The sequence below is a fragment of the Alexandromys fortis genome, unplaced genomic scaffold, assembly GCF_014885135.2.
Source record: "Alexandromys fortis isolate MF-2015 unplaced genomic scaffold, M_Fortis_MF-2015_v1.1 scaffold_183, whole genome shotgun sequence".
Lineage (NCBI taxonomy): Eukaryota > Metazoa > Chordata > Mammalia > Rodentia > Cricetidae > Alexandromys > Alexandromys fortis.
In genome coordinates, this window is record NW_026068079.1 from 2,849,127 (window position 1) to 2,864,095 (window position 14,969).

The 14,969-nt window shown below is 53.1% G+C and overlaps 1 protein-coding gene across 10 annotated transcripts in view; it reads right to left on the bottom strand.

Moving 5' to 3' along the window:
* Col27a1 (collagen type XXVII alpha 1 chain) overlaps nucleotides 1-14,969 on the bottom strand; it is a 117,002-nt gene that overhangs the window by 24,439 nt on the left and 77,594 nt on the right. For all 10 annotated transcript variants that reach the window (XR_007588666.1, XM_050121799.1, XM_050121801.1 and 7 more), the window contains exons 28-36: nucleotides 12,242-12,295; nucleotides 9,665-9,718; nucleotides 9,169-9,213; nucleotides 9,050-9,094; nucleotides 8,776-8,829; nucleotides 7,280-7,333; nucleotides 6,593-6,646; nucleotides 3,265-3,318; nucleotides 1,742-1,795 (exon numbers count right to left, since the gene is read on the bottom strand). Coding sequence is in view for 9 of the 10 variants with exons in the window: in XM_050121799.1 (XP_049977756.1) it covers nucleotides 1,742-1,795; nucleotides 3,265-3,318; nucleotides 6,593-6,646; nucleotides 7,280-7,333; nucleotides 8,776-8,829; nucleotides 9,050-9,094; nucleotides 9,169-9,213; nucleotides 9,665-9,718; nucleotides 12,242-12,295 (468 nt within the window). In the remaining variant the exon portion in view is untranslated. The remainder of the gene's footprint in view (nucleotides 1-1,741; nucleotides 1,796-3,264; nucleotides 3,319-6,592; nucleotides 6,647-7,279; nucleotides 7,334-8,775; nucleotides 8,830-9,049; nucleotides 9,095-9,168; nucleotides 9,214-9,664; nucleotides 9,719-12,241; nucleotides 12,296-14,969) is intronic.

Genomic DNA, 14,969 nt, shown 5'->3' on the forward strand with positions numbered 1-14,969 from the left:
CAGGGTCAGTTTCCCTCCTACTCAGGTCTCGATCCTTAAAGCACACTCAATAACTGCAACTCTGGCCAGCTCAGTCGATTGGGCCCCGTAAAGATGGAATAGGAGATCCTGGGCACGTCATCCGGAACGGCCCCTGGCAGTGTGAACTGCGGGTGACTGCCACGCGCTCCCGCACAAGAGTGCACCGCGAAGTGCTACGTCCCCTGAAGAAGCGGCTTACTCCATGAAGGCGAGCCACCGACGTGCACTCTGGGTGCGGACATCTGAGTGGCCACTCCAGCCCAAGGACAAAGGCGTGACTGTAGCAGCCAGAGGCGAGAGTGGTGAAAAGCGGAGGTCAGGAAACTTTGAAAGCCTGGACTTGCTTGCTCTCCTGTCCTCAGGACAAAAGTGGCCATCCAGGCCCCAGACCCCAGGCCCCATCATTTCTCCACTGGGGATCCGGATGTTTCCACGGCGAGGCTGCTGGAGCTGCCTGAATGAGCACATTCTCAGCAAGTCCTGTGATTGGCACTACTTGTACACATAGTGCTTGCACCATTAGGTCTACTGACACCACCGCGGGTCTGGCCAGCACCTGGTCAAGGAGGGTTGGAACAGGAGGCTAAGAGCTGGGGCTAAGAGCAAGTAGACAAGTAGCCTACAGGGGGCGCTCTTTCACGTGCAAGGAAAACAGAAGGGCTGGCAAAGTACCTGGGGCAAAATGTTCTCTGGGCCCAGGGCATCTGTGGGGAGCACAGGGCATGAGGATCTAGCTCTGGGGTTGGGAAACTGAGACTCAGAAATGTGGAGGTGCTTATGTGAGATCTGTGGAAGGCAGGTTAGAGGGGACCTTAGGGCAGGGACATGCAGTCTCCTTGGACGTGGTGCAGGTCAACCCAGAGAAAACCTTCCTGAGGAAAAAGGCTCAGAAGGAGCCGGGAACAAGGCCTGACGGCTCAGGACCCGCCTGCAGCTCCCGTGCAAGCTTATATATAGCTCCCATAGGGCGCAGCAGTCCCCACCGAGGCACACAGCGACTCTGAACCCGCGCCTCCCTACTTTCCTGGGAGTCTCATTTTTCCCTCTTTTTCAGAATGGATGGGTGTGCAGTACAGCAGAGTTGGAGGGCACTCTGGGGCCAGAAAGGCCTTGGTTTGGGTATTGGATATGCAGATAGCCTTTTAACTTTTCTGAGTCTGTTTCCTTGTCTGAAGACTTTAGTACCAATGACAGAGACCAATAGAGAGCTCAGCATCGTACCCAACATCCCGAGACTAGTTCCTCAGCATCGTACCTGACACCCCGAGACTAGTTCCTCAGCATCGTAGCCGGCACCCCGAGACTAGTTCCTCAGCATCGTACCCAGCACCCCGAGACTAGTTCCTCAGCATCGTAGCCGGCATCCCGAGATTAGTTCCTCAGCATCGTACGCGGTACCCCGAGACTAGTTCCTCCTGAGTGGAGCTCAAAGACTCTGATGGTGATCCAAACTTTTCAGATTTTTAAAGATGTTTGGAAGGGGAAGGGATATCAAAGCCGGCCGGGCTTAGCTGACAGAACCTGGTGTTGTCATGAGAGCAAGGAAGACCCACGGTGACAATAGGCCAAGCCCTATGGGCGTTGGTAGAGGGTAGGTAGAACAAGGACAGCCTTGGCTCTGCTGACCCTCCACACTGTCCTCTACAGAGGGAGAACTGGTCTCTTGGGACTCAGTGGGAACTAGAGAAGAGACAGAAGCCATTCCCAGATCACAACTCACCTTTAGCCCATCGGGCCCCATGGGGCCAAGGTCTCCCTCAAGGCCTGGCTCTCCCTGGTAGAAAAAAGACGGGGAGGTATTACTGGGTAAGGGTGCAAGGGTCCCCCTTCCCCCGGGGGGGGGGGTCAGGAACCCATGGGTTCTCAGGAGTTGAACAAGTGGATGTTTAGGGGGCAGAGCCTCATAGACTGGGCACCCAGGTTCATGGGTTAGACTGGGGAAGCCAGTGTGGTTTGGTAGGTAAACACAGGTTCTGACAAGGGCCAACCTCAGCATCACCAGTGTTTGTGACCTCAAGCAGAATCTTGTCTCTAAAGGAACCTGCTTCTTATCTGGAAAATATGGCAGACAGCTCACGGGTGGTAGCCGCCTGAGACCTCCTCCAGGAGCCGGAGTAAGTGCTCCTGGAGCCCTGTTCTCCTACGAGGAATGAAAGCCAGCGCGTGGACTTCTGTGGGCAAGTTTGAGAAAGATGCTAAAAATGCAAGGGCTCATCTAGCACCCCTGCTGGTCCTCCTGGCTCTAGAAAGGCCCCAGTTCTCCAAACAGCTGTCAACCTAAAAATTGCATCTCCCTCGGGTTTTACAATTCAGAGATGTCCAGAGTCAGAGTTAGGAGGAGAGCCAGATCGGCAGCTGCAGGGATGGCAAAGGGGGACAAATTCTGCTCCTTTTGTACCCATAACAGATATCAATAATCAATCCACCAGAACACCATTAGTCAGGCCTTCCGCTGCTCACTCAGTGTTCCCACCCAGACTGTGAGAAAGATGTCCGACACACAGTGGGCGTTAGGGGAGTGCATGTCTGCCTCTCTAACTTATTGCGCCTAGATGGGGCTTCAGGACCTTTCTTAACACAGCCTTTGAAGCAGACTCAAGTGACAAGCTTGGTGGCCACACACGGCTAGTTTTTCTAGACTCTGAGCTCTCATATTCTCTTCTGCCCTGGGGCCTTCCTCTCTCCCTGGCCTTTTTCTGGAGTCTCTGGACTCGGCATGGGGAGTATGAAGTACCGTAAAGAAGACAAGATGGGCAATGTGGAGGTCAGGGCAATGAGGACCTGGTCTGAAGACTGACTGCATGAACTCTCCTCGCTCTTGACCTTTCCTGCCCAACTGTAAGGTACCAAGGATCCCTGCTGTGTCCTTACATGGCCCAGAGGTCCACATTCAGGCAGGGGCACAGAGGTAGACATGGGAGTCTCACGGGGCTTATTAGAACAAGGAAATCATGTGGGCTTCTTCGGGGAAGTGGCAGCTAACTGTAGAACAGTTCCCGAAGAAACATATGTGAAGGGAGGCATTTGGAGGCTAAATGCTCTGGAAGCCCTGGAAGCTCTCGACTGCAGGCTCCTCAGTGCCTTGCACATGGCCCTCTAAGCCATCAAAGGACAGCAAGTGCACCATGGAGGCCAGCCCTGAGGCCGGAGTGCTCACAGAGATGCCCTGGGGTTGAGCCAAGCCCTTCTGCCCACTGCTCACAACTGACTGGGAGCTGTTGAAGGAAAATCGACTTCACTTACCCGATGCCCAATAAGGCCCTGCTCCCCAGGGGGGCCCAGAGGTCCAAGGTCACCCTAGGAAAAGATAAACAAAAGCCATGTGTGTGTACAGGCAGCCGCAGTCTCTTAGCCAGCTGTTCTTACTTCCAATGTTGACTAGGACTGGAGAAGCTGGGGAACGTTACTTCTTGAGAACAATAAAGAGATTCCAACACATCAGCCCAAACCCCTGCTCTGAGTAAGTCCTGGCCATGGATTCTCCTCCACTAGGCAGCAGGACCACCTCCAACCTCACCCACCACCACCACCACTACCAGCACCCAGAACACCAAAACCGCCATCACATCACAGTTGGCATTGCAATCACTACCATCCCATCCAGCATCTCTATATTACCACCACCATCACCGTAAGCACCATTACCATTACAAACAGCATACCACTGTCCTCATCATCATCACCACATACCCACTACCGCCGCCATGATCACCACCACCAGCACTGTTGCACACACCGCCATCACTGCATGGCCGTCACCTCCACCGTCAGCCCACCGCTACCATTGCCAGCATCCCCGCCATCAGAAACCCCACCATCGTGAAATCTCATCGTCACCATCTGGTGTGGGAAGTCCTGTGTATGTGTCGCTTTTATTGATTAATGAATGTTTCAGTCAGTAGATTAGCATAACAGAACAAGGCAGAAATTCCAAGCAGACAGAGGAAAGAAGGCAGAGTCAGAGAGATATCACGTAACAGTCACTGAAGGGGACCTACGCCTGGGAACTTTACTGGTAAACCACGAGCCTCGTGGCAAAATATAAAATAATGGAAGTGGGTTGAGATACAAGAGCTAGCAGGCAATACACTTAAGTGATTGGTCAAGCAGTGATTTCATTAATACAGTTTCTGTGTAATTATTTTGGCTCTGGTCGGCTGGGAAATGAATGAGCAGCCTCCACCAACAGACTGGCACACCAATGTGGTTGACTATATCCATATAAAACCTGAGAGGGCTTTAAAAAAGAATTCTAGACACACAAACACACAAACAAAATAAAAACAAACAAACAAAAAACAGAGTTAAGCACGGCTTCTTGGTAGCCAGCTTTTTTTTTTTTTTTTTTTTTTTTTTGGACAGGCTCTGTTTGCCGGCAGAAAGCAGGAGCACCTACAGCTCCTTAAGAGAAGTCTTCCTGATTCAGCATTAGCAGCCAAAACCATGATGTGGCTTCCTGGTTCGCCAGCACAAATGGCTTTGACTCTTTCAGGAGGTCCAGCTACGGAGCACTTAAATGGGGTTTGTGGGCCCGGGTGCTTGTGTGCCCGCTCAGGATTTGTAGCTGAGACCATGCCCGTGGCTCAGTGCCCCCCTGCATGGGCAGGCAGCAGGATCAAGTGTGCTAGGAGTGCACAGGCAGAAGAGTGTGGCGGATTCCTGCCATCATACACAGAGATGTTCCAGGCTGCACATTGAGCTGCTTGGCAGATTCAACTTTTACTCAGATAAAAAGGGTTTATATGTTCCCAGAGTTGAAGTGGTGAGGATGGCACCCTCTTGGCAGTCTCAGAGGCAGTGAACATGCCTCCACCACATTGAACAGGTGGGGACAACAGGCAGGGCTGCAGAGTTGATTCTAGCCATGCCTGCTTATCATTTGGGAAAAAAAGCGCTCCTAGTCAAAAAATAATTACAGATATGCAATAAAGACAGATTCAAACAAAAATAAACTTCTAAATGGGTCACAATGTTGGATAAATGTACATAGGCTTGAGAGAGAGAAAAGAGTATAGAGCTATATATACTCTTTGCCTCCAACAACAAACATCACTGCATCACCACCATCACTGTTACTACATTATCACTCTCATCACCACTGCACAACCACCATCACCATCACTGCATCACCATCACCATCACTGCATCACCATCACCGCGTCACCTCCAGCACTATCACTGTGTCACCTTCATCACTATCACTGCATCACCATCACCATTACTGCACCACCACCATCACTGCATCACCATCACTGCGTCATTACCATCACTGTCACTGCATTACTGCCATCACCATCACTGCATCACCACCATCACCACACCACCATCATCGTCACCGCATCACCACCATCACTGTCACTGCATCACCACCATTACCATCACTGCATCATCATCACCACCATCACCATCACTGCATCACTGTCACTGCATCACCACCATCACCACCATCACCGTCACTGCATCACCATCACTGCATCAGCATCACTGTGTCACCACCATCACCATCACCACCATCACTGCATCACTGCATCACCATCACGGCGTCACCACCATCACCGTCAGTGTATCACCACCATCACCATCACTGCATCACCACCATCACCATCACTGCGTCACCATCACTACATCACCGTCATCACCACCATTGCACCACCACTGTCACTGCCATCATCATCACAGGTGCTGCTCATGTTGTTCTAAACACATTTCATGCAAATGAACTGGTCCTTGGCAGAGCCCTGAAGAAACGGTGTTGTCTTTCTGAAACTAGCCCCAGTGACATACTCAAGGCTAAAATGGGCAGTCTAGGGTAGCCTGGGCTATAGACAGTTCTGCTGAACATCATGTTTCCTCTTCTTTGAGATTTGGTAAGAAACTAAATGAGGAGGAATCCAGAATGCCTATACCCTGCCCCTGAAGGCCTCCATAGAGCACCCTCATGGGGATTTGCATACCATGCTCCCTGCTGGTGTCTGGACCCTAGGAACAAGAGCTTGATGCCCCAACCCAGCCCTGATTGGAGCAAGCCAGTCCCATGCAGTTTACATGTGGGTGGCACTTCATACCTAGGTGGCTTTCTTTATTGCCTGAAGGAAAGGAGGCAGAGCTGAGCCCAGGCCAGTAGCTCCAGGCCTGGTTCAGCTCTCTTAGAGTGACTTCCAGCACCGCAGTCCCTTGGCAGGTGCTCCCGGGCTCTCGGGTCTGCAAGGCGAGCAGGGCTAGCAGGGTTCTCCAACAGCAGAAGCAGAATGGGATGGGATGGGAGCTCCCTAGGGCCAGGGATCAACAGGTGCCTGTGCCCTCACAGGTAATAGGGTCACCTGTGCTGAAGTTCTGATGGTATCAGGGAGACCAGGAGGGGAAAGTGTGCCAGAGAAAACATAGCTGGGCAGGTGACAGTGCAGAGACTCTGTCCTGGATGGGGACTCTACTGTGACCACTCCCTCGCCAGGACAGAGACCCCATTATCCCAAGCACAAGAAAGGCCTGTTTCTCCTCCGGAGAGAGGACGAGGCTGCCAGCTGGGAACTGGTGTCAACAAGTCATTTTCCCATCTTTCATCTTGTCTCACCTTCATTCCAGAGTCCCCAGGAAGGCCAGGCTCTCCCTCTGCACCCTGCGGACCCTGCAAGAAAAAGTCAGGTCTCTCCTGGAACAAGGGACCACACTTGAGGTGAGCAAAGGCCCACAAAGAGCAAGGGACATGCTCAGGTCACACAACAGGGAGGACAGAGGTGGGCTTAGGCAGCAGCTTCCGAGTCTTGGCAAAACTGTGGGTTTTGGTGCAGGTTGGCAGAGCCTCACACTACCCAGCAGCTGCTGGACCTTCTGCCTGCCCATGAGTGCGGTTTTACTACACAGGAGCCCTTGGCAGACAAACGAGGAAAGTCCATGATCTGCATGGGGTTGTGGGGAGGCCAACAATGGGGCAGGTCTTGGTCTTCCCCGCTTTTTCCTGACACCAAACCGAGGTTCTGAGTGTGGGAAGGGGACCCTGCTGGGTCTCCATTCATGATTCTGTACCAGGATGCAGTCTCAAGCAAGGCAGAAGGTAGGTCGGTCCCCCAGGAAGCATGTGACTCGGGCTCCCAGCCCCTCACCACATGCCCTGTAGGGTCACCACCCTCCACTCTGCAGCACCAGCCTGACCATCTCTGTAGACCAGAGCAGGGATCAAGCAGCAGGTGGGACTGCTGACCAGCAGGATTGTAATGCCCCAGTAGCAGTAGAGGACAAACCAGAGCTCCTTGTCACTCACCTTGGGTCCCATCTCTCCTGGAGGACCAACTGGCCCCTGAGGTCCCTGAGAGCCCTGGAGACAGACAGATGTACAGACAGTTAGGGGAAGGCACCCTGGACTCCCACATGTGGGGAGCTATGGGGGGGGTCATACAGACTGGCATGGTACCCGAAAGAGAGGACCCACACCCTTACCTCCAACCATATACAGTTGCTCTTCACCCATCTCCAGGGTCTACTCTGCATCAAACTGTACCCCAGCAGTGCTGCACCCCACTTTTGCAACAATGCAAACTGAGTCCTCTCCTGTTCTGCCCTCCCCAACTACCCCTAACTACCTCCAACTACCCCTAACTACCCCTAACTACCCCTAACTACCCAACTACCCCTAACTACCCAACTACCCCTAACTACCTCCAACTACCTCTAACTACCTCCAATTACCCCTTTAACTACCTCCAACCTCTACCCCCAACTACCCCTAACTACCCCCAATCTCTAACTACCCCCGAACTACCCCTAACTACCCCAACTACCCATAACTACCCCAACTGCCCCTAACCACACCCAACTACCTCTAACTACTCCAAACTACTACTAACTACCCCTTACTACCCCCAATTACCTCTAACTACTCTCAACTACCCCTAACCACCCCCAACTTTCCCTCGTCATCAGGGTTCAGAGGCTCTTCCAGACCCCAGCTGTCTGGCTCCCTGCAGCCTCCCTGGGGACACCTAGAATCTCTGCCTCCCCAAACCCATCCCTTGGGACATCTTCTGAAGGACGAGTCATGTGTCAATGGCTTCCCTTGTCTCCCCGCATACTTCACAAGGTCCTTTTCCCCACCTTCCTTCTGCCTTTCTGGGTGCTAAGTGCCCCCTCTATACATTTCTTGGGCTGTTTTTACCATCCTCCTGCAAGGGTGAATCAGCCATCCCCTTTAGTAACAAACCCAGTGGTCAAGCAAGCCAAGACTCGACTCACAGCAGAACACAGGGCCCAGCCAACACTCGACTCACACCAGAACGCAGGGCCCAGCCAACACTCGACTCACACCAGAACACAGGGCCCAGCCAAGACTCGACTCACACCAGAACACAGGGCCCAGCCAAGACTCGACTCACACCAGAACACGGGGCTCAGCCAACACTCGACTCACACCAGAACACAGGGCCCAGCCAACACTTGACTCACAGCAGAACACAGGGCCCAGCCAACACTCGACTCACACCAGAGCGCAGGGTCATGCCAAGACTCGACTCACACCAGAACGCAGGGTCAAGCTCTCCATCCTTGCAGGCCATGCCTAGTCTTGTCTTTTCCTCCCCTTCCCATCTATCTACCTAGCCAACAGTCCCTGCTACAGTCAGACTGTGAGAAAACTTCCAGGGCAGAGGATAGGGGGAGAGGCAGAGAGAGATGGGGAGATATGGGGGGAGAGAGAAGAGAGAGAGAGGAGGGGGAGGGAGGGAGAAGGAGGGGGAGGGAGGGAGGGAGGGAATAAACACTTACTGGTTCTCCTGAGAGGCCCTTGGCACCTGAAGGGCCTGAGGGGCCAGGGATGCCCTGTGGAAAGGCAGGTGACCTTAATCTCTTAGAGCTTCTCCATTAAGCCCATCCCCTTGACCTCAGGCTAGTTCTATGGTATGTCCAGGTTCCGTGCTTATAGCTGAGATGAGGCCACAGGGCACCTGGGGATTCCCATGAAGGTCTAAAACTCACGGTGATCTTTCCGCACCTGCCCCCGAAGCCCCAGGTTGAGGATTCCAGAATAGACCCTACTTACACGGAAGCCTCTTGCACCTGAGTGGCCTCGCTCACCAGCTGCACCCTGGGAACACAAAGGACATCATTAGAGGCATGGGTCACAATAAATGGAGGAAGGGCAAGGGATCTGTCACATACCTGTTGTCCAGGCTGGCCAGGTCTGCCCCGAGATCCCACACGGCCCTGTGAGGAGCAGAGCATGGGAGGTGGGAGATGGGCTCATGGGGACACTTTCAGAGAGGATAGCACCTCCGAGGGCTCATGGGGACACTTTCAGAGAGGAGAGGACCTCAGAGGGCTCATGGGGACACTTTCAGAGAGGATAGTACCTCCAAGGGCTCATGGGGACACTTTCAGAGAGGAGAGCACCTCCGAGGTCAGATGTCCTCGCCAACACACTGCCTGTGGGCATACCTAAGATTTGCCAAGGGGATGGCTGCCACAGTCACCACAGATGGGAACGGCAGAGCTATGTGACCCACCCAATGGCCTTTCTTTGCTTTCTTTGTCTGAGCTCCAGGAGGCTGGGCCGTGACAGAATGAGTTGCTGGGAACACGCCCTGACTTCTTCGAGGGTCTCTCTGCTACTTTAGGGGCCAGGGGCAAGAGGAAAACCCCAGCAGGAAGTCTGTACCTTCAGGCCCTTGGACCCCTGCTCCCCAGCTGGTCCATCAGGTCCTCGAGGGCCCTGGAAAAGGAAGAAGACTCCAGCACAGTGGACTGGACAGCAGGGGTCTCCCTTGGGCTGTGAACCAGGAGAGTGAGGGTGCCTCAAGCCTCTGGATTTCCCTGTTCCTCCCCTTCCACACACAGCCACGGCTTGGGTGGCTCTTCAGAGACCTGGGAGAACCAGCTAGAGACCCTAAATGCAATGGCTGTAAGGGTCATTCTGTCTAAAGTGTCCGGAGTGGTTGCCACCGACCAGCCTGTTTCCGGATGTAGAGGCTGCTGAAGCAGAGAAGCCTGTGGCTATGTTCCCACAGCGGGCCTCAGTTTACTGCCTCTTTCTCCTTCACTACCCCACGACCTGGTTTTAGGGAGATGAATTTTGAAGGGGTGGGGCGTCCCAGGTCACAGGCGGAGCTGGGCCTGAGAGATACTCCTGGTTTGGGGCTCTGTGTGTGGCACAAGCTCACACCTCCCTGGAAGGACACAGCCCTTGGAGTGGAGGCTCAGAGGCCTGGTCCATGCAGCACACTGACGACCCTGCCTGAGATCCAAGCCTTTTTAGGAGAAAAGCAGCAGACACAGTCACAGAGAAAGACAAATGGACATGGAGCTGCTTGTGGCCAGCAAGTAACGGGGGGCCAGAACTGAAGCCCAAGCCAGCGAGTTTGCCACTCATCTGGACGGGAGTATACTCCCTGTCACAGAAGCTATCACGCCAGGACCTCTAGGCATCCAAGAAGGCTGACCATGGAGTAGGCTGTCCATGGGGACAAAGTCTAGAAGCCAGGATTGAGGCATAGAGAAAGAGGAGCCATACCTCCTGCTGGGGGGAGGGAAGAGACAGTGGTTACCAGCCACCTTGGCTGTGCCCTGTTATAGAGGGATATGGTACTTGGTAGCCTGTTCTGAAGGTCCCCCAGCCACCCCCTTCCCTTGTGGCCTTGGAGGGCCTTCCTATGGTAGGAAGCCTAGGGTCCAGCAGGGCCAGGTCAGTCTCAGGGGCAGAAAGTCCAGCCTACCATAGCCTCCTGAAGAAGGGCAATAGGAAAGAGGGAAACCCAGCCTCTGTGGCCATCTTAGGGCCAAAGCTCTTGGGAAATAACTGGATTGGCATACCTAAGCAGATCAGCTCTGTTGCTGGCCCATTTTACAGAGGGGAAAGCAGAGGCTGAGGAGGAGAAGAGCTTAATCTGAGAGCTCAGATGTAGTACTAGATGCTCCCACATCCCAACATCCTTCGGCCTCAGAGAGGTAAAGAGACTAGCTTCAGGTTGTACAGCCACAGACTGGGAAGGCAAGAGACTTGCCCACTCATGGTCGGACTGGGAGCTTTCGTTCTTTCGTGGGATGCCAATGGGTCTTGTCTCCAGACCCTCCCACCATAGAATGTCTGCCCTACATCTGTGCAGGAAAGGCTGCATGGCCTCGCAGACCTCCCATGCCCATCCCACGGCACCTGTGGGAAAACTGAGACCCAGAGAGCACAGTGCCTTCCAAAGGACACAGGAGAACCTAGGAACTCAACAGGCGTGGCCTGAACTTCAATCCTAAAAGTTCAATCCCTGCCTCTCGGTGTCCCCGATCTCACGACCGCTCTGCCAAACCTCACAGAAGATGGCTCTGGCCCTCACCTGCCTCTCTCAGTCCTGAATACTCCAGTGGAAACCTGGCTTTCCTCAAACGGATGTGCATGCATATTGGAGGTGGGGACAGCTCACTCTGTCACTGTGGAGGGCTCAGACTTCTGCAGTTCACCCTGAAGCTGGGTTAGCTTTCCTGGTCAGGGTGCACCCAGAAGCCCGTAGGCCTTGTCTCCCTTAAGAGTCGCAGAAGGTATGGGTACTGAGAAGGATCAGCAGCCCAAGCAATGTCTCATCTTCCCCATTGCTGGACAGCTGCTCAGGCCATCCAGTTCAGGGGGTGTCTTAAAACTAGACCCCACAGGAGGAGAATGGTATCAGAACCCACATGGCGTGTGGGAAGAGGCCTGGACAACCTCCACCATCTTGTTTCCTCTCCACGGAGGCCACATGCCCTGGCACCTTCACACCAGTAGGTAGATCACTCCACTTGCCCCTTCTAACTGCAAAGAAGACTAAATTCAGTGTGTCTGAGAGGCAGATTCTCGGGTTACTATCTCTGCTCTACCACTTCTAAGTTGTGTAGCCTGAGGCAAGAGTCATAACCTGTCTGTGTTGGCATTTTCTGAGGGAAACAGCACTTAACTGGCAGGGTGGTGCCAGGAGTCAAATACATGGCAGACAACACAAAGCCTTGGCAAATCCTTTCGGCTGCTGTACTCAGACCAACTCATGTCTTAAACTTCTGTGGTTCCCCGCTACCCTCCACACAGAATGTGTGTGCTCCCGATGTCTGCCTCACGAGGCCAGGCAGGGCGTAGGCCTGCCCTATTTTCCCAGGTGTCTGCCTCCAGTGGTATCTCACACAGTAGGAGTGAAGGCCCAGTCAGAGAAGGATGGCTGGGCTCAGCTTCCAGCATCAGAGTTGGGTAGGCAACAGGAGCAGAAGCATTCTCACTTACCCGGCGTCCCTTGGCGCCCCTCATGCCTGGTGGACCTCGAGATCCTGGAGGGCCCTGTGGGGAGGAGAGGGCACTTAGAAGCAATGGTGGGGCAGGGAAGCCAGTGGTCGTAGCGTTTAGAAGTAGGCACTCTGGCTTGCTAGGAGAAGCTCCCAGCAAGCGACAACCCTGAGACTGACTAAGTGCCCTAGGTGTCTGGGTGAGCAGGGACTCCCTGGACAAACCATTTTCTTATCTCTCAGTCACGAGTTAGAGGTGATAGTGGCATGTGGCAAGCGTCTCCTCTAATCCCTGTGTCCTTTCTCTCCTGAGGGGGAACTCACTCGAGGTCTGTTCCTCATCCCCACCTAAACCCACGCACAGCCCTAGATAGGTGTCCTCTACCCCAGGCATTAAGAGCCCTGAGGGTGGAGGAGGAGTCTGTTGGGTCAGAGTGGGACAGACAGGGGAGAGGCAGAGAACAAGGGGCAGGACTGGACTAGGTGCAGTGGTCCACACCTCTAATCCATACTCTGGGGTTGTTGAGGCAGGACAGCTGCCACGAGTTAAAGACCTGCCTGATTCAGTCTCTTAAACTGTGGTCTGAGGGTCCACTGGGCTCACATAACGAATGTGGAGGCTGGGAATATAATTGGCAACACTTAGAGGTTTCTGAGTGTATAAAATGAGCCAAAAACGAATTCAAAATCAGATTGTGAATCAGAGGTATTTTTTGACTGTGCTCATCTGTGTTGCACTGTGTAACCACACAACACACACACTCTGCTCTACACACACTTGTGTTGCACTGTGTGACCACACAACACACACACTCCGCACTACACACACTTGTGTTGCACTGTGTGACCACACAACACACACACTCCGCACTACACACGCCATCACACCCAGCAACCACTGCCTACAATGCCTGGCCACGACTGCCTGTTCAGAACTGCTGTGCTTTAACTGTTTCCTGCCCTTACAGAAACGGAACGCTTCAATAAAGGAAAACAAAGACTTCAAACGTTTTCCTACCATCATCTTCAGCACAGAACAGAAGTATCAAATTAGCATATCCTAGATTTTATTAGGATTTTGATTTTTAAAATGGCTTCGTTGACTTGAGTTCCCCTAAAAACAAACCATTCAGTGAATCTGACTTGGAATTAGAACAGCATTCCCAGCAGTTTCTGAATGGCCCCAAACACACTCCTGCCATTTTTATTACATATTTATGCAAAGCAGAAATTTCAGCATTGGTGATTAAATTTAAAACATCTGACAATCAACTCTGCAAAGCAGTGAGGATGCCTAAGGAACGGCAGTATCAAATAGTCAGCCAAGATGTGACGCTCCATGTAGAAGTGAGTGAGTACTGCCGTGTCAGTGGGATGCAAGCTTGCTGTCATACTTAACGACGGTGAAATGACCCGGGTGCCAAAGAACTGCTCAGAGAGAATCTCTGGATGACGTTTTATCAGTGGCTATTCACCCGTCAAGCTATTTTATATACCTATATACCCAGCGTTGCATAAAAGCTTCTTGGGTGAGGACTCATGAGTGCAAACGGCCTGACCTAGTCTAAGCATGGAGAACCATCTGTGCCAGCCAGCCAGACCCTGTGATGGAGGCATGAGCCCTCTCAGAGAGGGGCAGCCCCATCCCGCTCTGTATCCCAGTGAGAAGCCAGCTCCTCCTTGCTGCTCCCACAAACCTGAGGTGCAGACCTTCACAAACACAGTCTGCCACTGCTGGGGCTTGAGATGAGAGCCAGCACGCAGCCTGACCCAGCGAGAGCCAGTGGACACCCCAGGCTCGTACAGTAAGAAGGCAGACCTGGCAGGCAGTTGGTGGGGACAGTGACAGCCTGAGTAAGACAGGCTGTTTTCCAGAATGTTCTCTCAGAAGGCATGTAGCACATTCTCTGAGGCCCCAAGAGACAGGTTCGACATGGATAAGCTAAGTTCTTCAAAGGATCCAAGGCCATGGGACCGCAGCGCAGCAGGACCAAGTTCCGGGCCACTAGCTGTGCCGTCTCAGGCAATCATCTCACCCCAGTGTCCTCACTGATGTCCCTCCCTCACCCCATGGGACCGTATAGGGTCCTCAGCAGGTCCAAGGTCCTTCCCACCTGCCTCCCTAGACCTAGGTGTGGGGCTAGGGCTGAGTTCAGAGTGCAGAGTGAAGATGTTAGTATGACTGGAAAATGCTCATCAGATGGGCACGCAATTAGCAGGAATGGTATCCAACAGTAGACGCTAACCTTGTGGCAAGCATTGTATTGCACAGTAGCTGGTGCCATCTCTAAGATGCTCGGGCATAACAGCACACAAAATATTAGCTGATTCTTGCCACGATGGTGATGGCAGCATGATGCTGACTGACAGGTGGGGAAACTGAGGCAGAGGAGGCCTCAGGTGTGGAGGTGCACACAGACATGTGCGTGCGTGTGTGTGTGTGTGTGTGTGTGTGTGTGTGTGTGTGCAAACCAGAGGTCATTTCTGGATTTCCTCCTCCACACCTTATTATTGTGAGACAGGGTCTCTCACTGAATCTGGAGTTTGACAACTCCGCTAGGCTGGCAGGTCAGCAAGCCCCTCAGAACCTCCTGTTTCCACCTCCCTACAGCTGGGGAGATGGTACAGATGTTCACCACACCTAGCTGAAGTTTGCCCATCAAGCACTTTACCAGATGAACAATCTCCCCAGGCCCAGAGGGAAGAATTTGGTGGCAGACCCTAAGCAC